Consider the following 25,332-nt stretch of genomic DNA (forward strand, 5'->3'; position numbering starts at 1 on the left):
TAGTTAAATGGCTTGCCCGGTGTTAGACCTCACAACTGACAAAGACCTGGGATTTGGACTTAGGTCCTGTGACCGCAGACCCGCAACACTCCCAGTCCCCTTCCTAGAGGACCAGACCGAGGACAGATCTTAGGTCCGGATCTCAATACGTAGCCCCGGTGCTTCGTGAAGACTCCCACGTGTGGGGCTCACTTTATCACTCCTTCCCCAAACATTGGCTGAGGTCCTGCTCTGTCTTGGGGGCCCGGAGAGGAAAAGAATGTAATGCCAACCATGCTTTTTTCCCCCACCAGGTTCGAATGGTGAAAGATGGTGACCCCTCCTGGAAGCCCACATTCATCGTGAAACCTGACAGTGGCTGTCAGGGCGATGGCATCTACCTCATTAAAGACCCCAGTGACCTCCGCCTGGCAGGGACCCTGCAGAGCCGGCCGGCGGTGGTCCAGGAGTACATCTGCAAACCTCTTCTGATCGACAGGCTCAAGTTTGACATCCGTCTGTATGTCTTACTCAAGTCCTTAGACCCCCTAGAGATTTATATAGCCAAAGACGGACTCTCTAGATTTTGTACGGAGCCATACCAGGAGCCCAGCCCCAAAAACCTGCACCACACCTTCATGCACCTCACCAACTACTCCCTGAACATCCACAGTGGCAACTTCATCCATTCGGACAGCACGAGCACGGGCAGCAAGAGGACTTTCTCTAGCATTCTCTGTAGGCTGTCTTCCAAAGGTGTTGACATCAAGAAGGTCTGGTCTGACATCATCTCCCTGGTGATTAAGACTGTCATTGCCCTGACTCCAGAACTCAAAGTTTTCTACCAGTCGGACATCCCCGCGGGGAGGCCGGGGCCCACGTGCTTCCAGGTAACCATTGCAAGTCCCAGCCTGAGTTCCCCAAACTTCACAGGACCTGTGGAGGGCCCCCTGCCTTCCTGTGGGATGTGGGGTGGGGCGGGGGGTGGCCAGAGGGGGCGACCAGAGGTGGGGGCGTGGGAGGGAGGAGTTGCAGTGTGGCCTCTGTTGTTAAACCTGGGTCCAGCTTTCTATTTGCTAGTCGTGTGATTTGAGGCAAGTTACTTCCCTTTTCTCACCTGTAAAATGAGACGAAGAGTACCTCCCTGAGAGGATTCTTGTAAGAATTAAATGAAATAACACAAGCACAGTGCTTGCCATTTATTTATTCATCCTTCCTTCCAGCATTTCCTGTACCACCTGCATCGTAGGGGGCCAGGGCCTGTCCCGGGTACTGCGGAGATGGTCGGCTATGGCTCCCCCAGCCAAGGCAGGGAGTTTACTAATATGGGAGACAAATCCTTTAAAAGCGCCTCGTATGAATATGTCACAAGTGCTAGAGTAGAGGAAGAAATGGACTGGGCACTGTGACGTTGTGGGACCGCCTGGCATTTTCTGGCTGGGCCGGGAAGCCTATGCAGAAGGAGTGGCAGTTGGACGAAGTCCGAGATCCTGGATAGGGCTGGGGAGACTGTGTTCTGGGGGGACATGTTTGCAGCCCCAGGGGAATGGGGGAATCATGCAATTTGAAGCATTGAAAGAGGTTCGGTATGGTTGGAGGGTGGGGCTTGAGACAGAGCTTGGAGGGAGATGAGGGAAGAGGAGGTGGGAGTGGTAGGTAGTGCCCGAGTTTCGGAAGGCTCAGGGCAGTGGGGACCCCACGGGATGTTGACAGGGGATGGTGGGCTTAGATTTGCACATTGCAAATAACAAACCAGCTGCAGGGTCGAGAGTGGATTGGGCACAGCTAGGAGCAGGGAGGTGACTAGGGACCTGATTGCTTTCCTGTGAGCAAGAGCTGTTGTTCACTTGGACTGGGAAGGTCTTGGTGCTTGTGGAGAGAGTAGACCTGAGAGCCACGTAGCAGGTGGAAGAGCTGGGCTGGTGACTGATGGGGCTGGAGAGAGTGGTGAAGCCGTGGCGGTGAGGGACGGGGGAGAACCAAGACTGACTCACAGGTGGCTTAAGCATTTGGATGGACGAACAGAAGACACAGAAAAGGCTTGTGTGGGGAAGGTCAGGAGCGAGACTTGAACATGCCCTTGAAGAGCCCATGTGACATCCAGTTGGAGAGTTTGAGTGGACAGTTGGACATTTGGACTTGGAGTTCAGGAGCGAGAGAGTCGGGGAAGGGCTGGGAACTCATCAGCGTTCACACGATGACCGAAGCCATGTGAGGCTGCGGAAGAGACGGAGCCTCAGAAGATTGCTGCGGGCACAGCTGTTTAGGCAAGGGAGAGCTGGTGGGGCCTGGGGGAGGGACCTGCACCGGAGGCCAACAAGAAGGGGCTTGAGATGTAGAAGGGATATCAGCAGAGGAAGCATCCCGAGCGCCAAGGAAGACAAGCTTGCAGAAGCAGCAGGCAGGGATCACCAGTGACAAATGCCACTGAGCTGTCACACGAGACCAGAACTGAAATTGCCCACTATGCTTCGTGACTGGTGAGGATGGTCTTCAAGGGAGTGACGGGGCCGGGGCCACAGTGTGGTGGCCCGAGCCAGAGCGTGGCCGGAAGGGAAGAGGGAGTGAGAGCAGAGCCTTGAAGCAGGGTGAGGCTGGAGTCCAGGCACTCTGTAGACAGCCGGGTCCCTGCCACCTAATAATCAGAGTGGGGAGCTGATGGGAAGAAGGAGGACCTCTGGGGCCCTCTCTGGCTCATGTTTAAAAATTACCCTGTGGCAGGTGAATATATAAAAAGAACACACAGAACCTGTCCATAAGCTTTGGAGCAGAACAAAGCTTTGGAGCAGAACAGCAAAATGGGCATCCCAAGCGCCACCTCCCAACCCAAGACCACCCGCCAGCCACTGTGCTTGTCCCCAGCCCTTTTCCCTACCCACCGCTGCCCCCAGGGCCACAGTGTCTGGAATTTTATGTTTATCATTCCCCTGCCTTAAAAAATATCTTTCTTATGCACAAATGTTTCCCTAACAGTATATTGCTTCGTTGCAGCTTTATACAAATGCTGCTATGAAGTAAACAGTCTTTTTCAACATTCTTTTCCACCGCATGTTGAGGTGGGTTGCTGAGCCCTGTTTCGTTTGCACCTGCTATTATGCCGATACGAAGACACATGATTTGTTTGGGTTGCTTCTCGTCCTCCATCCAAGAATGTGGCAGGAGAGCAAGATGGAACAAGAAGGGAGGGGAGAGGCGGGCTGAGTGGGGGGAGCAGAATCTCTGATGGGTGGGCTGTTTATTTGATGGCAAAAGAGGAGGCTGGTCCCGAGGTGCAGGCTCCCAAAAGAGTGGCTCTCCCTGGGGCTGGGCACCAGTCAGCAGGATTTCCGGGCCGGCCGGTGGAACCCTTTGAAGGGCAAATCAATCAGTGGCCAGTTCCAGGCAGGGATGGTTGTCCTCTAGAGATCCGTCCTTAGGCACTTGGACCCCAGGCAATGGTTCCCAGGTAGGATGTCCAGCTCAGCCATCATGTAGGGAGCTAAAGGCATTAGAAAGGGTAAGTGGGCAGAACTTGGAGATAGGACCAGAGAAAACAAGTCTGATCCCAAGCCATGAAAGGTTAGGGCAGAGGAGACAGTTGCAACGTGGAGGCCTCCAGGGGTCATCCCGGGGGACTGTGTGGCCACATGTGTCTGACGGTGACAGCTATTCCAGGAGAGTCATGTGGGCCCAGCGCGACCAGCCAAGCCACGGAGCCCTGGCACGGTGAAGGGGCCTGCAGGAGCGCCAGGGGCAGTGGTTTGCTGCTTGTCTTGCTGTGGACAGGCTGCATGGGGCAGCCACTGGGGTGGAACCGAGGGCTGGGGCTGTGGGGAATTGGAGGGCAGACAAGGAGGGAGTCACTGGTTTGGACAAACGACATCTCACACATGGAACCGCAGCCCCACGTCTGTTTTCCATTGCCAGACCAACACTAACTGCTTCCAGGCCTGGGGTCAGGGGACAAGCACCGGACTGAAAGCCATGCTCCAAGGAGGAACTCTTCCCCTTTGCAGCTGTGTGACCTTGGGCAAATTCCCTCACTACCCTGGGCCTCTGTTTCTTTCTCTGTCAATCACCTACACCCACTTCCCCAGCTGCCTTCCTAGGAGGAGCTTGAGACACTGTGGGAGAAAAACTTCCGACAAGGTGTAAAGTGTTAGATGTTCAAAATTGGGTTTCCCATACATTTCAGATTCACAGTGATTGAGAAAATAACTGGTTTTTTTTTTCCCACTTTGGAGTCCTCTCTTACTTTCTTTATTCTAGTCACTTGATAAGACACTTGTTAGTTTGGGTCTCAGATACCTGAAGTAACTGGAAGCCCAAAGATTGGAGGAAATGGGGTGGTTCTGCTATGGAGTTGCTGTGTGACCTTACCTAAGGCACTCAACTTCTCTGTGCCTACTTCCTCAGCCTCCTCACAGAGCTGTTGTCCACTGCATGTGAGATAAAGAGTATAAAGGGCTTTGCAAACTACAATGTTCTGGGCACGCACAAGAAATGATTGCTTTGTCGTGATGCCCCCTTCGCCTGTAGCCTGGGCCGGGCCCACATTGCCGCATTCCGGGACATAAACTCTAGCCAGCGACATTACATTTATCTTAAACATGTGATTGTGACCCCTTTCCAATCATAGCCACAATAACTACTCGGGAAATTGTGGTGGCCTGGAGCGGCTGCTGGCACAGCTCAGGCTATGGGCAGCCTTCCTGTAATCTGTTGCCTAGGAACGCGGCGGCCCTGTCATCGCGTTCTGCCCGCGGCCCCCCACCCCCCCTGCCATCGCGCAGCCAGCCCCCCATGACACATCCTCACGGCAGTCTTCTTGAGGGCAGCGGTGTGACCCTGGCTTCGGCAGTCGGGTCCACGCGGGGGTAGATGATTCATGTGGCAGAAAAACACACGCAGAGAAAAGGTTTCCAGCTCGGCTTTCAAGAACATTCTTTCCCAGTTCCGTGGCTGGGTGTTGATCTTCCTTTAGCTCTGTGTCTCACTCTTCTCTTGGCTCGTGATCTTTTCCCTTAGAGGTCTGGAGAAGACACCTTTCCTGAAGCCTAAGGTGCTTCTTCTTTGTTCTTTTGGTCTCCTTTTCCCCTTTAAGCCCCAGACGCCCCCTAGGAAGGAGATGAAGAAGCAGCGTTGTGGTCACGCAAGGGCTTGGGTTTCGCTCTCCGATGCCCTGGGTTTGAGCTAATACCAGCTCCTCCTTCCAGGTGAGCTTGGAAGTTAACCTTCCTTCGCCTCAGTTTCCTCATCTGTCCTGCCACACAGAGCAGCTCCTCTTAGACGTAGTTTGTGCCTTCCCGAGCCTGCCTGTGTGTGGTCCTCTGTCTTGGCCTGGCGTGCTCTCGCCGGTCTCACTGTTTTCAGGGATTCGGTGCTTCCACCAAAGTGCTGCTTAAGTCCCTCCTTCTCCGTAAAGCCTTCTTGACCACTTCTGATACATAAGCTTTTTTCTTCCTTTGGAATATTCCCTGGGAGTGCACTGAGACAAGCCCCGAGCTCGTTGTGGGGCAGGTGGTCACGGGTAAGACATGGTCCCTGAGGGGACGCAGGCTACAGGGAAGATTGCCACCTGGGGATCACAACTGCTTATCCTACATGCTGGAGGAGGGCCTCTACAGGATGCTGGGAGCGCACAGAGAAGGGAGTAATTAACTTTGCCTGACCCAGTCAGGGAGGGCTTCCCAGAGGAGGAGCTGTTGCAGCCGGAGCTTCAGGCATGAAGCAGAATTTGGCAAGCAGAGAGAGGCGAGGGACTCCCACCGTGGCCTGCTTTTCCTTCCACCTTACTGGCTGCTGATTCTGTGCCCCTTCTTCTGAACCCGCAGTGCTGGAGATTCCCAGCACTCAGTGCTTCGGAAATTCCCTTATCGACAATTGCTCCCTAAATGATCTCACTTAGCCCCGTGGCTAGTGTATTTAGCTGCCTCCTTCCATTTTCTACTTGGATATCTAGTGGGACTCTCATGCTCAACATGTCCAAAGTCAAACTCTTGATTTCCCTCCCACACCCAGTCTGCCATTGTTTTCCTATCTCAGTAAATGCACAGCATTCGATTGGTTACACAAAGCAAAAACCTGAGCCATCCTTTCTTCTTTTTCCCTCTTTCCTAGGTCTGCTCCATAAGCCAGTCTTGCAAATAGACTCTAAAATACATCCTGACCAGCTCCGTTGCTACTGTCCCAGTCTAGGCAGCCATCACCTTGCACTTGTACCACCACAATAGCCTCCTAATTAATGCCCCGTTTCCCACCCTTGCTGCTGATGGCCTATTTTGCTCTCTGTATCCAACATGATTCTTTTAGAACATGTCAGATCCAATTACTTCCCTTGTGCAAATTCTCCAATGGCTTTCTCATTGCATTTAAAATCCTGGCTGCTTACCATGGCCTACAAGATGCTACACGATCGGTTCCTTGTCTTCCTATCTGACCTCATCTCCTACCACTCTCCCTCTTGTTCACTCTTTGCTGTTGTTCACAAGTGACTTTGATTCTTGCTGTCCCCTCTGCCTGGAATGCTCTTCCTTAGTTCTTCAGATGACTTACCCACTCACCTCATTCAGTCTCAATTCATGCATGACCTCCTGAAACTTCTGCTTCCAGTCGTGATGGAATAACAAATCTGGACTAACCATCCTGCTGAAAACAACAAGAATACTGGACACAATACATGAAATAAGTGTTCCTGACTTTGGGCAACGAGGCAGCTCAGCACTGTGATCCCTGAGGAATTGGGGAGTGGAAACGGTGTTGAGTCCTATGGTTGCCACAACCTTCTATCTGGGTATAATCCCCAGGACATGGACACCGAGATGGGGCACTCAATCCCTGTGACCTCAATGAGCTGCAGAGATGGAGATCAAAGTTTGGGAAGGCTAAGATGGCAGAAATTCTGTGGGCAGAATGCTGAAAAGGAGGGAGCTGAGCAGGAAAAGAGCATCCCTGGGGATGCAGAGATCCCCATGTCATTGCTGGGTGTTAGGCCACCTCGGTATGAGTGTTGATGCATACAGTCGGGCAAAGAGTGACCAGTGAACTGATAAGCTGAACAGCTCCCAGGCTCACACAGAACAGGGAGAGATGCTCAAGCTCTGAGTAGCTGGTGTGGACAGTCCTTGGTGGTCACTGGGAGCTTTCAGTGGAGGTTCCAGAGAAGTTATGCTTTAATGGACTGAATCTTCCCTGGAATGAAAGTTACTCTAGACCTAACCTAGTGGAGCTTAAATAGTAGACCTTGGAGGTATCGAATTAATTTGCAAATAACTACCAAAAAAGTCTACCCCCTTTTAAAAGAAAACAAAATCCAGACACTCAGCATTATAACATTCGTAGTATCCAGAATCCATTTCTCTCTAGCATCCAGCATCCAGACATTCCACAGAGCAGGTAAGGTAACACACACCAAGGGGGGAAAATCCATACAGACTCGGAATTATCAGAAATTATGAAACTAATAGGAAAAGAATGTTAAAACAGCTATTATAACTGTGCACAAGATTTTAAAGGAGAATATGAGCTTAATGAAGAGGAGAGATGGAAGCTATTAAAAAGAACCAAATGGAATTTCCAGAGAAGAAAATATAAAATCTGAGATGAAAATTTCACTGAATGAGATTAGCAGATTAGATACCGCAGAAGAAATGATCAGTGAACTTGAAGACGTAGCAGTAGAATCTATCCAGAATGAAACAGAGAAGAGGAAATGTAAGTGAACAGACCCTCACTGATCTATGAAACAATATCAAGTATTTTAACATATGTGTAATTGGAGTTCCCTGAGTAGAAGAGACAAGAAAAATACAGAAAGATATTTGCAGAGATGGCCCTAAATTTCCAAATTTGGTAAAAACTAGGAATCTGCAATCCAAGAAGTTTAAGAAACTCCGAGAAGGGGACACACACACACACACACACACACACACACACACACATTCCAAAACTTATCATAATCAAATTGTGGAAAATGAGTGATGATTTAAAAAAAATCTTAAAAGCAGCTAGAGAGAAAAGATACATTATTTTCAGAGGAACAAAGAATAATGAAAAAGTTATTCTCATCAGAAAATGTGGAAGCCAGAAGACAATGGGATGGCAAGACCTTCCTGGTCATCCTTCTAAACCACCAACCCTCCCCTCTGCCCACCATATCACACTCTTTGTGGCCTTAACCACTAACTTATTGTGGTCTCTCTCTTCACTAGACTGTAAGCTCCAAGAGGGCAGGATAGTAAAACATCATTTGTCTCATTCACTGCTTTATCCCCAGTGCCTAGAAAAATACCTAGTTATTTAATAGGTGCTCAATAAATATTTCATCAATAAAGTCATCTTCCAGACAGAAGAGTATCAAGGCAGAGAGCAGTAAAGAGTCCTCAAATTACTAATAGTTCAGCACAATTACAGCCCAAGATGTGCAGGGGGAGGGGGAGGAAATAAAACTGGAATGTGAGATCGATGGCAAGTCGTAGAGGAATTTGTACGATATGCCGTGGAACTGGGGCTTCATTCTGCAGGCAGGGATGTTAGGCAGAGGAATGCTAGTGTTCTACATTTTAGAAAAATTTTCCTGGGAACCCCTTGTACCACATCATCTAGAGAGGTGAGTTGGAGAGCAGGAAATAAATCGGGAGGCTATTAAATTAGTCCACGTGAAAGCTGGTGCAGACCAAATGGAGGCCAGGAGCAGTGAGGATGGGTCAGCTCCAGAAAGTTCTTTAGGTGGTAGGATGTACAGGAGATACACTGAGCAGGAGTTGGTGAACAGCTAGATATGAAAGATGAAGGAGAGAGTTCTGACTTGTGTAATTGGGTGGATAAGGAGTACAGGAGGCAGAGTCAATTTTAGAGAAAGGAGGTATATTAATGATCTATGGCTACATAATTTCCCCAAAACTTAGCAGCTCGAACTTACAAACATTTATTATCTCTCCGTTTGTGTGGATCAGGAACCTAGGCTTAGGGGACTCCCTCTTGTTCATGTCTCAAAAGGCTGCAATGAACGTGATGGCCAGGCCTGTAGTCACCTCAAGGCCTGACTGGGGAAGGAGCCTGGGGGTAGGCCTCAGGCCACACTGGCTGTTGGCTGGAGACATTTGTTCCTTGTCACCTGGACCTCCAGAGGGCTGTTCCCAACACAGCAGCTGGCTTCCCTCAGAGTGTGTGAGCAAGAGAGTAGGAGAAGGCATCCCAAGATGGAAGCCACAGTCTTTTTATAATCACATATGGGAAGTGACAGACCATCATTTCTGTCCTATGCTGTTTTTAGAAACAAGTCTCTAGTTCACACACAAGGGGAGGGGATTACACAAGGGCATGATTGCCAGGAGGTGGGGACCACTGAGACCATTTTAGAGGCTAGTGAGTTTGGATAGAGATAGTTTGGATATGCTAAATTGGAGACCCAACCTCCCAGTTGTGTTTACTATGGATGCAGATGGATGTGTAGTTCTAGGGCTCAAGAGACAGTCTCCTCTCGTTGGAAAGTAGCTTGGAGTCTTGGCATGAGTTTACAAGTAATGGCCCAGGGCCCTTTTGTTCCCAGCTTGTTTTGGAAGCTTCTAGAAGGGCTGAAGGACAGATAACTTGGAATCCCCAGAGTTCCTCGGGAGTAGGAAGTGTACAACCCGTAATTGCTGACTCCAGTACTCGTAGGGGGCAGAGTACCACGTGATTGAAAAGCACTTGCTTTCTCTCTCTTTCTCCCCTTTTGACAATTCCTGCTCTGCCATCAAACCAAAGGTTTTCCCCTTTCTAAGCTGCAGGTTTATGATCTACATAAAGGGACTGTTCAAAAAAATATAAGGCTTTTTTCTCTGGGGTCCCCAGTATATGAAATAAGTAAAAGTTAATTTGATCTGGCCTCCCCAGTGCTTCCCCAGAAAAGAGCCCCATTTTGAAAAACACTGGACCAAATAAATTCCTGATTTTATTGCCAGCTCTAACATGCTCGAGTTTCATGACAAGATCAACTCTAAGCTCCTCTCTGGTCTGTTATTCTGCTTGTTGAGATCTCCTGATGCCACACATTTCATTGAACTTTCAAAAAGAAACCAAATTGTATTTCCTTGAACTTATGAAAAAATATAATAAAGCTGACCTTCTTTAAATGCTTGCTGTGTTTCAGGCACGGTGCAAAATATTTTACATCCCATTATCTTTATTTGGTCCTGTCCCCCCACTACTAGAACGTCAACTCCATAAGGGGAGGGACCTTGTCTAGTCCATTGCTCGATTTCTAGAAGCTAGACTAGTTCGTGGGATATAGGAAAGCGTTCAGTAAATATTTTTTGCATGAATGAATTAAGGTAAGTACTATTCTTACTCCCATTTTACAGATGGGGAAACGGGCTCAGAGGGGCTAAGTAACTTGCCTATAGTTACATAAGTTAAAGGCAGAACTAGGGTTTGAAACGAGCCCCTTTAGCCATGTGCTGCCGTTTCTCGGTGGTGGGATCCGTAGGAAACTGCAAAGCAACTAGCATACATGGGGAACCTCCTATAAGGCAAGGTAATTTTTGCTTCCATTAGTAGCTAACCCTGCAGATCAGCTATCGTGACTCTCATTTTTCAGACGGGGGATATGAAGTTCGGCGAGGCTAAGTCCCACCCCTAGAGTGAGAGACAGAGGGAGGATTGGAGCCCAGTCTTTCTGACTCCGAAGCATTTCCGTACAAGATCCTATATATATTCAGCTCTCTGCACCAAAGCATAGGTTCTGGAAAATACCACGCCATTGGTGGGCGCAAGTCAATGTGGCCAGTGAGGTTTTGCCTTCTCCGGCTTTTCTGTAGCTTTATTTTCATGAAACCACTGTGCATTGAATTGAAAGCGTCCACCAGACTGAGAAAGAATGAGTCTAAGCTTCTGAGTTGGAGGAAAAAGCAGTTGATGACTAAGGATGACAAACCTGGGCCCCACAGCCCGCTGCTCTCTGTAGCCTCGTCAACACCACTTGCCTCAGCCCAGGTCTGAAGTTAGACTGATGATGTCACCAGAGTCTCTTAAAGGGCTCATCACTCACAGCCACTTGTCATTTATTATTCAGCGGATCTATAATGCATGTAACATTTTCTACCGAATTTCCATTCCTTTCTTCTCGTGACTGGGGAAAGAAAAATAGAGTCAGGATGACTTTCTCCAACTCCTCATCCTTATGGCCTTTCACTGAAGAATAACCTCATCTTGAATTACCCCCGAAAATGGTCATTCAAGCTTTGGTTTCATTAATAAGGATGAAGCTACAGTTTCATAATTACCATCTAACGAATGCACGTTCTATAGAGACAACTAAATGAATTTCCCCTCATCTTTTCTTCTGGACTCCACAGAGGAGGGGACACAGCTGTCCCTTTTTCTTTTTCTCTCTTTTATTCTCCACTTAATTTTTTTGAAACTTTGGGACTGTATCAGTTCTATTAGAAGCTTTCTACCTTCTCGTCTACAGAGTTAACGAGAGCCCTCCCGAGAATCTGATGTCCTCATGGCTCGAGTGTGGATCTCATTAGAACGTAGGATCTCAAGGATCAGGAGGAGTATTGTAGGGAAAGGGTTGTTCCAGGCTGAGGGAGTGAGATGCACAGGGTGGCTCACCCCATCCTAGGGCTTGTGAGGAACTGAAAGAAGCCAGAAGACAGCCCGCCCTGAAGCAGCACGCCGGAAGGAAGGGCAGGCATCAAGGACAGATGGTGTTGGAGTTAGCCTGGGGTGTGGGCGCAGTGACACAGCGCTCCCCGCTCAGAAGGACTCCGTGCCTGGTTTAAGGCTCTGTGGTCACTCGTGCAATTGTCAGTACTTTTGGAACAAGGGGTCCCGCATTTTCGTCTTGCGCTGGATCCTGTAAATGGTGAGGGGTCAGTCTTTGGGGAAATCCTTTGGTCTTTCTGAGAATCAGTTTCTGCTTTTGTAAAATGGAGAGCAGGATCCCTCCCTCAAATACACTGTCTGAGGATTAAGTGAGATTATGATATGAGATTACATAATCGGTGCATTGTATAGTAAACGGTGCCTAATAAATATTCCCTTCTCTTTAGCTGAGAAGGTCTATCAGAATCACCTGGGCAGGTGGGGGTTGTTTTTCCAAATTCATTTTCCTGGGTTCCACTTTGATGGATTCTGACTTCCACCTGTGGGTTGGGGGAGGTGTGTGCTTAGGGTCCTTCAGGGATACTGAGGTACAGCTGAGCTTAGGAAAAGTAGCCTTGGGTTTTCTGAGATCTAACAGAGAAGCAGCTTAATAGAGGAGAGCAGATGGAGAGGGAGAAATTGATGGACCACTACTGATCCTTAACATAATGAAAAACCTGTTAAGGAAGAAAGAGGTCACTGAGAATGCTGAAATGCATTATGAGAACTTGTCCCATTATCAAGATTCCTGTAAAATGTTCTGCTGTCTATTTGGCCTGACAAGTCCACCCAGAGGAAGAGAGCCCATGGACAAGAGAAGCCAGGGTCCAGGCCCAGGGCCGGGGCAAGGTTCGAATTTATCATCCTCTTAATGACCCTACTACCATACTCGGATCTTGAAAAGAAATTGTAGCTGGAGGGAGTAATCCTGAATTATGTTTATCCCGCCCAGATTCTAGGCTTTGACATTCTTCTGATGAAAAACCTGAAGCCTATCCTACTTGAAGTAAATGCGAACCCCAGTATGAGAATCGAACACGAGCAAGAAGTAAGTACTGGGACTATCTCCTTGAATATGTTGCCCGACCGCCTCTGGTGCTTGCTCAGCTCAATGAGGTTCAACATTCTCCGCCTGGCCCAGCAAACTTCTGCCCAAGTCTGAATCATTTCAGCTTGGTGGAGCTCTGAGCAAGCATCGTCTATAAATATAAGACCTTTCCGACCCATGGTAACTTCCCAGCATGCCGTTCTTCGCGTTTTTAAGGTCTGCAGACACAGAAGCAGCTGAGCCTTTCCATCAGTTTTGACATGAACTAATTAGTTAGCCTCAGGAGATGAGCTAATTGAAATTCTATGAATATGATTTAGCCATGTCGACATACTCGAGTCACTAAGATAAATAGTACGATTTAACAGTGGTTTTATTTTTCCTCCCCCACCTTAAAAAACACACACACACACACATAAAGAAGACTGGAAGGATATACACCAAATACTAATATTGGGTTTTGGGGGGGACTCTGTGGGTTCTTTTAATTTTCTTAACCCCGTCTATATTTCCAAGTTTTCTACACCGAGCATGGATGATTTTGATGGTTAGATAAACCTAGTGCTCTTTATGTATGTTTTCCCCTTTATGTCTCTTGTGGATTTGTTAAAGGAAATTGCCATTGTAAAAGTAGCATGAAGGGAGCCTTTTAAAAATTCTCCTGTATAGATTGATACGAGCAAAACCTAACTAACAGCACAGCCAGTAGATTGGTGAGGATAGTCGCTTGGTACCAAGTCACTCCCTCCACCGTAACACGGAATCTTTACCCATTCAAGCTTTCTCCAGGGGTGTTCGAAAATGTCCCCAGCCTTGTCGACGAGGAAGTGAAGGTGGCCGTGATCAGAGACACGCTGCGCCTCATGGACCCACTTAAGAACAAAAGAGAGAACCAGTAAGTATTTTTTATATCATTCATTCCTATCAACTCTGCTCCCTGTGTCCTAGCCACTCAGTTCTTGGAACATCGTAGCATGGTGAGATGTACACGTTGAGCCATCTAACCCATCATCTTTTCTTTTATGGTTATCAGCCTCCAAACATAGTGACTCAAAATCAGGAGGTGGAGACTTGTATATGAATCTGACATTTGGGACTCAGCCGATGAATTTTTAGCTGATTGTTATTTGAATCTAGAGATTCTCTTCCACAAACCCCCTTTCCCCCCTGGAGATGGGATCCCCTCTTGCCCACCATTGTTCACAGAGCGCTTCTCTTGGAAATGCTCAAGCCTAGGGAGAGACCACAGGTCCCTTGAATGTGATAAAGATCATTTTATTTTTACCTTCTTTGTGACATTTACACTCTCGCATTATAAGCTTTTTGTCTCGACATTCACAGAGCCATGTTAAGGAAGTTCTGGAAGTGCTATCATCTTTATGGCAATTTTAATTCCCCTCCATCCCCCACCTCGGGACGCATAACCGAGGTGGGGATGCTGGTGGGAGTACGTGCCCCGCTCCTTCCTCCGGGGATCACCCCTGAAATGATCTCATTTGGGTATTTTGTTTGTTATGTTTTTGCCAAGTTCCTGGCTCTCACAAAGTATGGGTTGAGTAAATATCTTTACGCTTGTTTGAGACAGAAAAATCAAAGACAGGCATTTCAAATAGCATTCTTTTTCCCCCACCCCTCCCCACCCCCGGCAAATCCGATTGACCTAAATGCTGGCAAATGCAGCCCTTGTCAGCTACGGTTGGAGACTGCAAGGAACACTGGCTTCCCCTTCCTAATCCAGGTGTGTCCGGCAGGTCCCCGCACCGCAGCGCCTCACCAAATGGGCTCACGCCGAGACACCGTTAGAATATTCTGCGATGGAGCTTCTCCCTTGGCTGCGCATTAGAACTATCTGGAGAGCTTTCTTAAATACCAGTGTGAGGGTCCCCGCTTCTAGAGACACTGGTTTTAATTAGCCTGAACTGGAGGGCCTGGCCGCAGAAGTCTTCTGGGTCCCCTAGGGGATCCTCTCAGGTGGCCAAGGTGGAGTGCCGCTGCCCGGCCGGAAATGTCACTCTGGAGGAATGTTTATCTTAATGCTGAGTCGGGCTGGATGGTGCCGGCTCGGCTGAGTGCCCCTACCGAGTGTTCTCCATCACAGAGTGCCAGTGTTGGCGAGACTTGTCTGAGAAGGTTCACCTGCCATCCACAGGGCCAGTCCTGTGGGGTGCAGGTCCCACTGATTAGAGCTGCAAAGTGGTGTCCTGTTGGGTCCTGTGCACGCCCAGTGTGGCTCCCACAGCATTGCGGCCGGGAGCGCGACCAGGCAGGTGGTTGGCAGTTTGGTGAGATTAATTGCGATAAACCTCATTCCTTGAAAATAGATTTTCCAAGGGTTATTGATCTCCCTGATGGAGATGAGGTCTTGAGAGACTGTATGGCACTCTGAGGAGGTTTGGGGGGCTGCCCCATGTCAGTGTGGCACATTAGAGCAACTCTTCTAAAGATGACCTTGACACACACATGAGCGCTCTGACTTTGTTGGTGGCAACAAATTCGAAGGCCATTGTGTGGCCGCCAGAGATAGGAAGAGATATGACAATCACTGTATTTTCACATTAAATGGTATCAAAACACAATTAGCTTTCTTTTCCTTGGTTTAGTGGTTTTGCTTTTCCTACACCTGGCATTCTGGATCATCTCTGAGAGCTGTAGATCGAAAATTGAGCAGCGATGGGGCACAGGACCAGGATGAGAAAGCCATTCACAACTTATCAATCATAAGTAGCAGATCCTGGTTTTAAATGAAGGAGTGTTGCCTTTTTTTTTTTTTAACTAATAACCAGGAACAGCTAAAACTTCTAGAACCTGACCTTGATTCTAATAGAAACCCCTTTTATCTCCCTCTATTCTTACCTGTTAACATAAGGGTGCATATTAATAGCCAAATGTCATTTACCGATAATTTCCCCTTAAAAAAAAAACAAACCCGACTATTGTCTATGAAAGTACTTTGTAATCTGTGAAGTGCATTTATGTAAAGAATAATTATTACCATTTTGGTAATTTTATCATGCAGATAAAAAGGCTAAAATTATCCTCAACTCCTCTGTGTAGAAATGTGTCAGAATAACTTGAAAAAGCACCGTATTTATGCCCACAGAAAGTGCCCAGGGTAGTAGTACTGAACCATAAGTGTCCAAAGCTGAGACCATGTGGTTCCAGCTGCAGGAAACGTCATTGCAGAGACTTCTGGGCTGGGAGGCAGCTTTAGAAACCAGAGTGTCTTGTGTTTAAATAGGATCTGACCTAACCCTTTAAAAACAATTGATGATTGTTGCCTTTCGCTACACATCTTTAGCCAAAGAGGGTCTAAAGTGTCCCTCCCTAGTTCCTTCTTGAGTACCCGTGAGGTGGGCCCTCACTCTCCATACAGATTGAAGACAGACGGTAGGTGGGTATCCTGACCTCTTCATGCCTTTCAAGTTCCTCGGGAAGTTGCAGAGGGGCCTTTGTCCATGCTTGGGCCTCTTCACACTCCTCGGGGACTTACGGGCTGGGGTTGGTTTCCTGGTGGGACTGAACGTGGTCCTCATGCTTTCCCCGGGAACGGGAACCTGTGACTGTTGGTACCCGTCTTGGCATAGCAGGAGGCTCTCTGTTGAGCTCGAAAACACCAGATTCCTGTTCTGACCTTGGGGATGTGCTGGAGCTGGGTGAGCCTCGGTGTCCTTTTCTATGAAATGACATTTAAGCGAAACGGGAAACCTATTGGTAACTAGTAGCTACTTAAATGTTTAGTTCACTACTCAACAATAAGATTCTCTACTAGAGTATGAGAAAACAAACACAAGGCTTAGCTATCATTATCTTTTCTGGTATACTTGAAGTAGAACTTGGAGTTGAAAACCAGCGACGTTTCCTAAAACTGAGGCAGCTAGATCACTGTGGACAGGAAATGACATGGGAGCTGGTTGCCAATGGAACATTCTGTTTCCAAGGAGCAAGATGTCACTGTTCCAGGCATATTTCTTCGTCGGATTGGGAGAAAATACATTTGGCCCCTGAAGGAATAAAATAGCTGCCATACGAGAACTCTTTTGAACTAAGATAATGTTTTGTAATATCTAGTGACTCTGATTTACATCGTAGGATTCTTCGGAGGCACTGAAGGGACAGGGGAAAGGGGAGGCTCATGGGGTGGGCCTCTGGAAACGTCGTGTATCTGTACACACACATATATGGTGGTAACATTCACATAGTATAAAACTAGGTATTTCAATTCCATGGCATTTATATATTCACAGAGTTATGCAATAAGCACCTCTACCTGGTTCTGAAATGTTTTGTCACCCCAAAAGAAACCCTATACCCATGAAATAGCCACTCCTCATTCCCACCTCCACCAACCTACTTTCTGCCTCTGGCTATATTTATGCTAAATACTTCATATAAGTAGAATCATACAGTATGCAATATTTGTATCTGTCTGCTTTCACTTAGCGTGGTTTTTATTTTTTAAGATTTTATTTATTGATTTGACAGACAGAGATCAGAGGCAGGCAGAGAGAGGGGAGGAAGCAGGCTCCTCATTGAGCAGAGAGCCTGATGTGGGGCTCAATCCCAGGACCCTGGGATCATGATCCCAGCCGAAGGCAGAGGCTTTAACCCACTAAGCCACCCAAGTGCCCCATCACTTAACGTGTTTCTGAAGTTCACCCATGATGAAACACGTATCGGTGCTTTATTCCTTTTTCTGACCAAATAATGTTCCATCATATGGATATACCATATTTTATTATCCATCTGTCACTCGATAGACATTTGGGTGGAAGCAATGAACTCTTTTATATTTCAGCGTTCTGTAGGTTTCATTTGAGAACAAAGAATCTTTCCTGCTATAAGAAATTTTAAAAATTCCCAGTTTAGTTCAACCCCCTCATTTTATTGGGAGAAGTACAGACGGTGAGAATCGGAAGGGATCTTAGAGACCATCATGCCATCAGGCGCCTGGGTGGCCCAGTGGGTTAAGCCTCTGCCTTCGGCTCAGGTCATGATCTCAGGGTCCTAGGATCGAGCCCCGCATCGGACTCTCTGCTCAGCAGGGAGCCTGCTGCCTCCTCTCTCTCTGCCTGCCTCTATGCCTACTTGTGATCTCTGTCTGTCGAGTAAATAAATAAATAAATAAATCTTTAAAAAAAAAAAAAGAAAGAAAGAAAGAAACCATCATGCTGGTCAGCTCCCAGGCCAAGACTCTCCCTCCTAAAGGTCCCTGCAAAGGAGAAACATGTGTCCGGGTGGGGCACAGGTATGGCATCAGCCTGGCCAGGGGGAGATCTTCAACCTCTGATCACTGTACCATGAGCTTGGCCAACACCCTGCTTTCTGATCTGGTCTCTAACATGGGGATCGAGCTATCTCCTGGGCTGGATTGTCACGGTCACCACACGAAGTGACACCTAGGGGAGATCCTCATGACATCTGAAGACATTAGACAAATGCCAGTTCTTAGGCCCACCAGATGGCCAGTCAGGCTTTGAAGTTCTGTTCATGGTGACAAGCAGTCCCCAGTGACCGAGGCAGCCCATCTGAGTCATGTACATGACGGTTCTGCACTCGGGATCATGCAAGACAAAACCTAGATGACGAAGTCACAGAGCTAGTTGGAGGCAGTGTGGGGACTGGATTCTGGGTTCCTGACTTTGACTTTGAAGTATCCACTTCGCGTTGCCCCGTTGCTCCATGGACCTCCAGCTTCGCCTTGGATTCAAAGCTAAGCTTGTAAGATGAGAAGAAAAAAAATCAGGAAAATCAATGGAGACTTTTCCTTTCCTTAAGGGACTTGGGAGGCCTAAGTCTGTCTTTTTTAAAACTCCTATCCAAAGCAGAAGTAAGCAAATGGCATTCCCTGATTATTTAGAAAACAAAGTGATTATCCCATCAATTGATTCATTTGTGGGAGGTCGGTTTACCCTGGGGAGCCATCTTACTGGCATTTTTCTCCTCTTTCTGAATGTAAGTATTTCTGGTAACTGGGTTCCTTTCCCAGGAAGCATAGCCTAAGGGCTATGGTTAGGGTTAGGGTTGGGGACAGTGGACCCCAGAGAAGCGTAAGTGAAGCCAGAGACAGGCTTGGGGGAATCGGAGGCGACTTTTTCAACATTGTGCTGCCACGTGGTGTCCGTGAGCTGTGGTGTAGACGGCCCGGCCCATCTCTTATTCAGAAGTGTGTATTTTGGAACATGGCTTCTATAAGACATGGAAACCCCTTTCCCCACAGCAACATCGGACCACCTTCTCCCAGTTTTGCTTGCTTCCTGCCACAGCAACAACCCGGTGGATTATAAAGGGAGGAGTCAGGCTGGGCACAGTGGCTTTTGCCCGGATTCAGAGAGGTTTGTCCTCCGAAGGCTTCACTGGGAGCTCGGGCTTTTCTTCCCACCTTGAGTCCGAGCATATCCCTCGGATCCTGCACCATGTTGGAGCCAGTGAATTAAATGAATCCCCAAAGTAGGTTGATTCTACATAGAATCTGGGATAAAGGTGGAACATTCTAAGAGAAATGAGACTAAGGAATCTCCCCGTGGCTCACTTTCACCGCTGAGGCTTGTACCAAGAGCCAGGAATATAGTTCTGTCCTGTCCTGGAGAAGAGAACCAAAAACACACGAACCAGAGGTCCTCCAAGCCCAGACCCCTGCCACTTAAACCGGCAGTATATCTACTGAAATCCCCTCAGTGGCAGGGAAGAGGGACTCCTGAAATGTCTAGACCAAACACACCTTCATAAGTGTGGGATGCCATCTTCCTCATCAGAGAGCTCTGTGGCCAACAGTCCTTCCGAAGAGTCACTGAACCGTCCTGCCCAATGGCTCATCCTTGCTTGCACAGCTGACATTTGCTGAAATTCTGGGTTTCACTGATTCCTAGGGATTCCTCTGTAGCAACACCCTCTAGATCAGCACCTTTGAAGATTTCACATAAATCAGGAGTCTGGGTCAGAGAGACACGAGTATTTGCCTATTTATTTGCATGTCATTGACACCCTGCAAGGATTAGAGAACCCCCGCTCTTGGCTTTCAGAGTATTTACGGACTTACTACTGCGTGCCAGGGAGAAGTCTTTCAAAACTGAATTAGCTCACAGGCCCACGGGAGAGACAAGACCCACACATACAAATAAATCTGTAGGATAGAAAGTGCAAAGTGCCTAAAGGGAGAGACAGATGGCCAAGGGAGGAAAATGTAAAGAAAGAGTATTTACTGATAAGAAGAGTTAAAGAAAAAATTCTGGCAAGGAGGAGGGGCATTTGAACCGAGGTTTAAAGGAAGAGTAGTCTTCGAGAAACACACAAATGGAAGGACATCCGTGGTGGAGGAAACAAAGTCACTGTTGGAGAGTTTAAGGAGTTCAAGGCCGCTTGAGAGGCAGGTGTCTGAAGTGGATTCGCAGAGGTGCTGGGTGCTGCTGGGGAAGCAGATGAAGGCCCAGAGGCCAGAAGGGGATAGCCTTGAACCGCAGGCTAAGAGAGTCAAAGCTTGGTCTCAATCTGCAGTATCTGCGAGCCATTAACTACACAAAATTTCGTGTGTCTGTGTAATTTTCCTGGAGAGAAGGCCGGGAATTCCATCACGTTTTCAAGAAGTTGAGGACCCCCGCAGTCCTACTATCGTCAGAGGCCACAGCGAGCTGGAGCACTTTGTCCAAGGTTGGGGTGTTGTGGCTTCAGGATACAGCGTGCCCTCTGTACCTCGAAACGTCTCCCATTTTGGATGGCAGTCAGCAAACTAGAAAAATGTGCACGCATTTTCAAGTAAGAACAGACAGGAAATGACTAATGATAAGTGCATTATGTTATGGGCCAGAAATAAAACCAGACAACTCTCTTCTATTTGGAAGTGTTTAAACATTAAGTCAGAAGTCACCAGTAAAAGCCTCTTTCGGGCGAAGTTTGTTGAGAAGGAGGCATTTCTGAGGCTTACGGGGAAAGTGGAATTTCCTGAGCTGAGTGAGCGTGTCATTTCGGAGACCATTAGACAGGAGCCGAGCCCCTCCACTCGCAGGCAGGCCCGCTGTCCCTCTCGCCCCAGCCAGGAGCCGATGGGACACTAGACAACCGTATGGCCAGTCAGGCACCATTATGGGGTGACATGGAATTCTGTGGGGGCCCTTCCAGAATCATTCCAGGTAGTAGTGGGGGCGGCCAACGTATTTGGAAATCTCCTTATTGGAGTTGCTTCAGTGAGCCTTAAATGTTCACGGGCTTTTAGATGAGGAGCTGTTAGCTTTTTGGAAAGAGACAGTGTGGCCTGGGTTCAGGAGAACGAGGTTTTGGTACTGGATCTTCTTGGCCTCGGATGACTCACTGTACTTTTCCTGCACCTGGTTTCCTCATCAGAAGCAAAAAGAATGGAAGCAAGGGGATGCCAGGTCTGCTGAGCTCGTGCCCTGAGGGAGAAAGGAGGTGAAGCCATTTAGTACACCGAAGAGATGTGTGCCCACAGGGTATCATCGTATCAATACCTAGGTGGGCTCAGGTAAACACTGGGCAGGGACTCGGCTTGTTGTCTTTAAGTACAGAACAGGAGTGCGTTTGAGTGACGGATTGTCTCCTTTGAGGCAGCTCTGTGGCCGGCTAGGTGGCTACTTCATTTCCCATAATGTTCCACATGAGAATGACTAAAATGGGAGCCAGTGTGTGGAGAACGCCGACACATAGCAGGATCTACAGGTGACACCAGAGAACAGACCCGACAGAAACTTATTTGCGTGTGGCTGTGCGTCCCAGACTGCGAACCTGTGGGAAATTCAGAAGAAGGCAGGGTGAGCCAAGGATTAGGTGGAACCCGATGAAATGGTTGATATGAGACCTTTTTGGGGGACCTACAAGAATGGCAGTTTCCAATGATTCCGCTGATAGCTGGCCTGGAGTGGTCAAGGCCACCTTCTTGAGGGAGGTAGGGCTTATGGTCCCTTGGGCTGGGTTTGGTGAGAAAACAGAAAGAAGTTTTGGGGAGGAAGGAGGGAGGTAGGTAGGGAGCAGGGCTGGGGAGTGTCATGGCTGTCCAGGACCGCCAGGCATGCTTCCAGAAGGGCCCTGTGAGATGGAGACATCAGAGACTTCTCTGCAACACACTTCCTATTAATTTTCTCCTCATTATAAAACTACTATATGCGTCTTATAAAAGAAAATTGGAACATACTGAAAAGTGAACGGCATGTAAGAAAAACCTCCTTCTGATTCAAGCACCCAGGAATTAACCTTTATTAACTTTTTAGTTCATAAAAACAGTATGTTCTTCTCTTTCATTCTGTAGCTGAGGCCGCACGATCTGTATCATTTCTGCGCACTGTTTTTATTTTTCTCCTCTGTACGTGACAGCGATTTCCCCTTCGTGTTAGGATCTCTGTGAGCGTCATCAGTATCAATGGCTGAGTCAGAGCCAGCCTCCGTGTTGGGGAATGTTCTGTTCATTTCCAGCATCTTGTGCCGAAATCTCTGTGTGCGGTGCAGGTTGTTGTCTTAGCCTGGAGGGAGCCCCTGAAGAAGCGGGCAGGGAGACCCGCTCCTGTTCTGAATGCACAGGTAGGCGCCACAACGGGTGGGAGTGGCTGAATCCAGGCACTGTGGTGACAGCCGAAAATGGGACAGAACTTCCTCCCCTTTCTGTCCTTCGGTTTCTTCCTCTGTAACGGAGTTTGCGACAGGTTGTTTCTAAAGCTACAGAGTAATGAGAACTTCTTTATTTGGGGGGAGAGAAACATGCTGCTTATCCCTAAAGACTGTTTGTCTCGGGAAATGTCCAATCCGAGTGTATTTCAGTAAGCCAAATGATTTGTGTAACCTGGGGACTTTCTTGTTTGAAGGGAAAAACAGCGCGAAGGAAGAGGTGGGCAAAGTAAGTGGGAAGGGAGCTCCCGCAGTGACGGGTTAATCTTTGGCTGCGAGGATGGATTTGATTTCCCTCTAATTATCTGCTAGAATAAAAGAAAGGAAAGATCAAAATTGAAACCAGTTTTAGTCCTCATTTGAAAGCCCTTGGATATCACACCAAATGGTGGGCAATATTCTCCAATTGGTTTCATTCCTTTGTTCAATTTCCATTTTTTCCTTCACTTTCAATAGCAAAAGAGCCCCAGGCAACCCTCCCCACATAGGTTAATGCGAGGGGGTGGGAAGAGGTGGAACCCGAGCAGCTCAGAACCATGGGAGCCACCCCCGTGCTCATCCCCCTCTGGGGCGCTCCCAGCCACAATGAGGCTCAGCTGCTCAGCGTGTGCACTCGGGGCGGAGTGGATATCTGCATTTGCCTGGAGAGGATCGCTTTCTTCTCCGGACGGTCCACGCCTCTGTAGCACCAGAGGCCAGCCTGGAGAAGCTGCCGACACATGCATGAGTGCATACACGTGTGCATGAATGAGTGCGTGGCAAGGGATCGTTCCATGTGGCCCCGTGCTGGAGGCTGGGTCAGGGGTGCCCCTGAGCCTCTGTGCAGTGCAGGGTACAGTGGGAGCCCCGGCAGCAACGTGAGCGGGAAGGAGGCAGCGAGAGGGGCCCGGGCAGAGAAAACAAGTCCCCATGAGGACCCCAGGGCAGGAGAGCACGGGGCTCTTGGGGCGCAGAAAGGAGTCCAGAACTCCAGCTGTGTGGCTCATAAAACCTCCAAGCCCGAAACAGCTCCAAACTGTGCCCAAACAGAAAAATACACCCATCACAGATATTCACTCCTCGGAGTACTCTATGTGAACCACAACTCTGCACGTCGATGTGGACACTGAGCAAAGGGATATCTGCAGTACGGTTCCCACGAAATAAAATTTAAAACAGGCAAAACTCAACTTTATTTGGTAAAGATGTAACCCTAAGTGGCAAAAGCATAAAGAAAAGCCAGGACAGGACGTGAAAGTTTCAGAGAGTTGTTTCTGGGCAGGGATAGGGAGACAAGGTGTGACCTGAGAGGGGCAAAGGTGGGGACAGAGACCTCGGCCGCGCTCTGGTTCTTCATCTGGTGGTGGTCCAGTAAGGGCTGGATCTGTAAGCGCACACATCTGTCTTATGCACTACCCTGCTTGGGGGGGGCAGGGGGTAGAGACAGGTGAAATAAGGTGAAACTGGGGTGGCCCGCATGGCAGGATCATAGTGCGTGAGCAGGGAAGGAGTCAGGACACAGGGCCAGATCTGCCGGAACTACTGGGTTGGGCCCCACGTTGAAAACAGCAATGTCTTCAACTGCCGGGCGCATGGTGAGGTTCGGCCGAAGTGGGAAAACCGGACTGGAGCGGAGTGGATGCAGGGCCACTGAGAGTTTTGACATGGTGGTTGTGTGGACTGGGTGGCCATGGTGGGGATGGAGGGAAAGGTTGCAGCCCCAAGGTATTTAGGAGGATGAGGGAATAGGGTTCGGGATGAGTGGCATGTGAGAGGTGAGGGCGAAGGTGGTCTCAAGAAAGGGGAGAGGTTAGCACCCGGAGAGACCAGGCGACGTTCCACAGGACTGGGGTTTGGGAGTCTATGTGTCGGGGAGGGCAGAAGCAGAACGGGCAGTGATGGGCGTGTTTACCTGTGTGGGCGCACCTGCCGGCCCCGGCTCCAGACAGGTGCACTTCTGCACACCGGGACCTCTGCGAGGCTCCATGAGGGACAGCGACTAGAATCTGTCCTCAGAGGCCTGGTTGGGAAGTGGGACTGGACATCCCCTGGCTCAGAGGAAAGGGTGGAGGAGAAGAGAAGACCCCAGGGACCAGCAGGAGTATTTTTAGCTTACAAGGTGGTTGTGTGGGAGAGGGATAGACTCCCAGCAGGCCAGTGGGCAGAACAAGGAAACACGGAGATTTGTAAAGAGGTTTATTTAAGCTCAAGGGAAAAAAACCCCTAAATCAAAACACCAACCTTACGTGGCCTGAAATGGTAAAGATTGACTCAAAGGAGTAGTGAGTTCCATGCAGCTGGAAGTATTCAAGCCAAGACTAACTGGCCTCAGCAGGGGAGGAGCACCACCAGCTCTGGGATCAGACAGAAGGGGGTCAGTTCCAGGTCTCATGATTGTGGGCAAGTTGCCTGACCTCTCCGAGTCCCGGTGTCTCGGAGACAATGGGACAACAGGTAGCTGCGAGGATCCCATAGGGACCAAAGCAGGTCTCCAGGTACACTGGTTCCACAGCACCTCTTGAGTTCCTACTGATTATGTGACACGTGTTACCTGGTTCAGCTGTCGCCAGGCTGCTTAGAAGCCTGCCCTAGACATTAGTGGGGCCTGAGGGAGTGGACACGTTGATATCCGAGCCTCCCACCAGTCCCTCCTCCTCTTCCCACTCCTGACTCCATCCGCCATTGCAAGGGGTAGGGAGATTCTCCAGGTCATGTGCCTAAACTCTGTCCGCACCAACCCCCACCCCGAGCGTCTCAATTGGTTATCCGTCATATCTAGGGGGAGCACACCAGGAGCACTCTTTGCCCTTGAAAGGATGTACTTGGCCATTTAAGAGGGAACACCAGGGTCCTGCGTACCAGAAGGTGTGGGGCACAGACCCCATGTGGGCATGTCTGCTTGGCCTAGAGGACACCTTACTCCACAAGGAGGGGGGCTACCAGAGCTGGGCCGAAGCAGGAGCCTCTCCAGTGGAGAGCCCAGGGGCTGCTGGCCAGCTCTAAGTGCAGCATCTTTTGCAAGATTCTTACATGAGGGTGCTTAGTTATTTCAGGGATGCTTGGCCATGGGCTCTTCTGGGGTCTCAGTGGCAGGCTAAAAGGAAGAAGCA

The 25,332-nt window shown here is 48.8% G+C and overlaps 1 protein-coding gene across 4 annotated transcripts in view; it reads left to right on the top strand.

Moving 5' to 3' along the window:
• Positions 1 to 25,332, top strand: part of TTLL11 (tubulin tyrosine ligase like 11) — a 221,181-nt gene that overhangs the window by 90,470 nt on the left and 105,379 nt on the right. For all 4 annotated transcript variants that reach the window (XM_046023174.1, XM_046023178.1, XM_046023175.1 and 1 more), the window contains 3 exons: positions 294 to 869; positions 12,542 to 12,637; positions 13,417 to 13,532. In XM_046023174.1, coding sequence (XP_045879130.1) covers positions 294 to 869; positions 12,542 to 12,637; positions 13,417 to 13,532 — 788 coding nt within the window. The remainder of the gene's footprint in view (positions 1 to 293; positions 870 to 12,541; positions 12,638 to 13,416; positions 13,533 to 25,332) is intronic.

The sequence above is a fragment of the Meles meles genome, chromosome 11 (genome assembly GCF_922984935.1).
Source record: "Meles meles chromosome 11, mMelMel3.1 paternal haplotype, whole genome shotgun sequence".
Lineage (NCBI taxonomy): Eukaryota > Metazoa > Chordata > Mammalia > Carnivora > Mustelidae > Meles > Meles meles.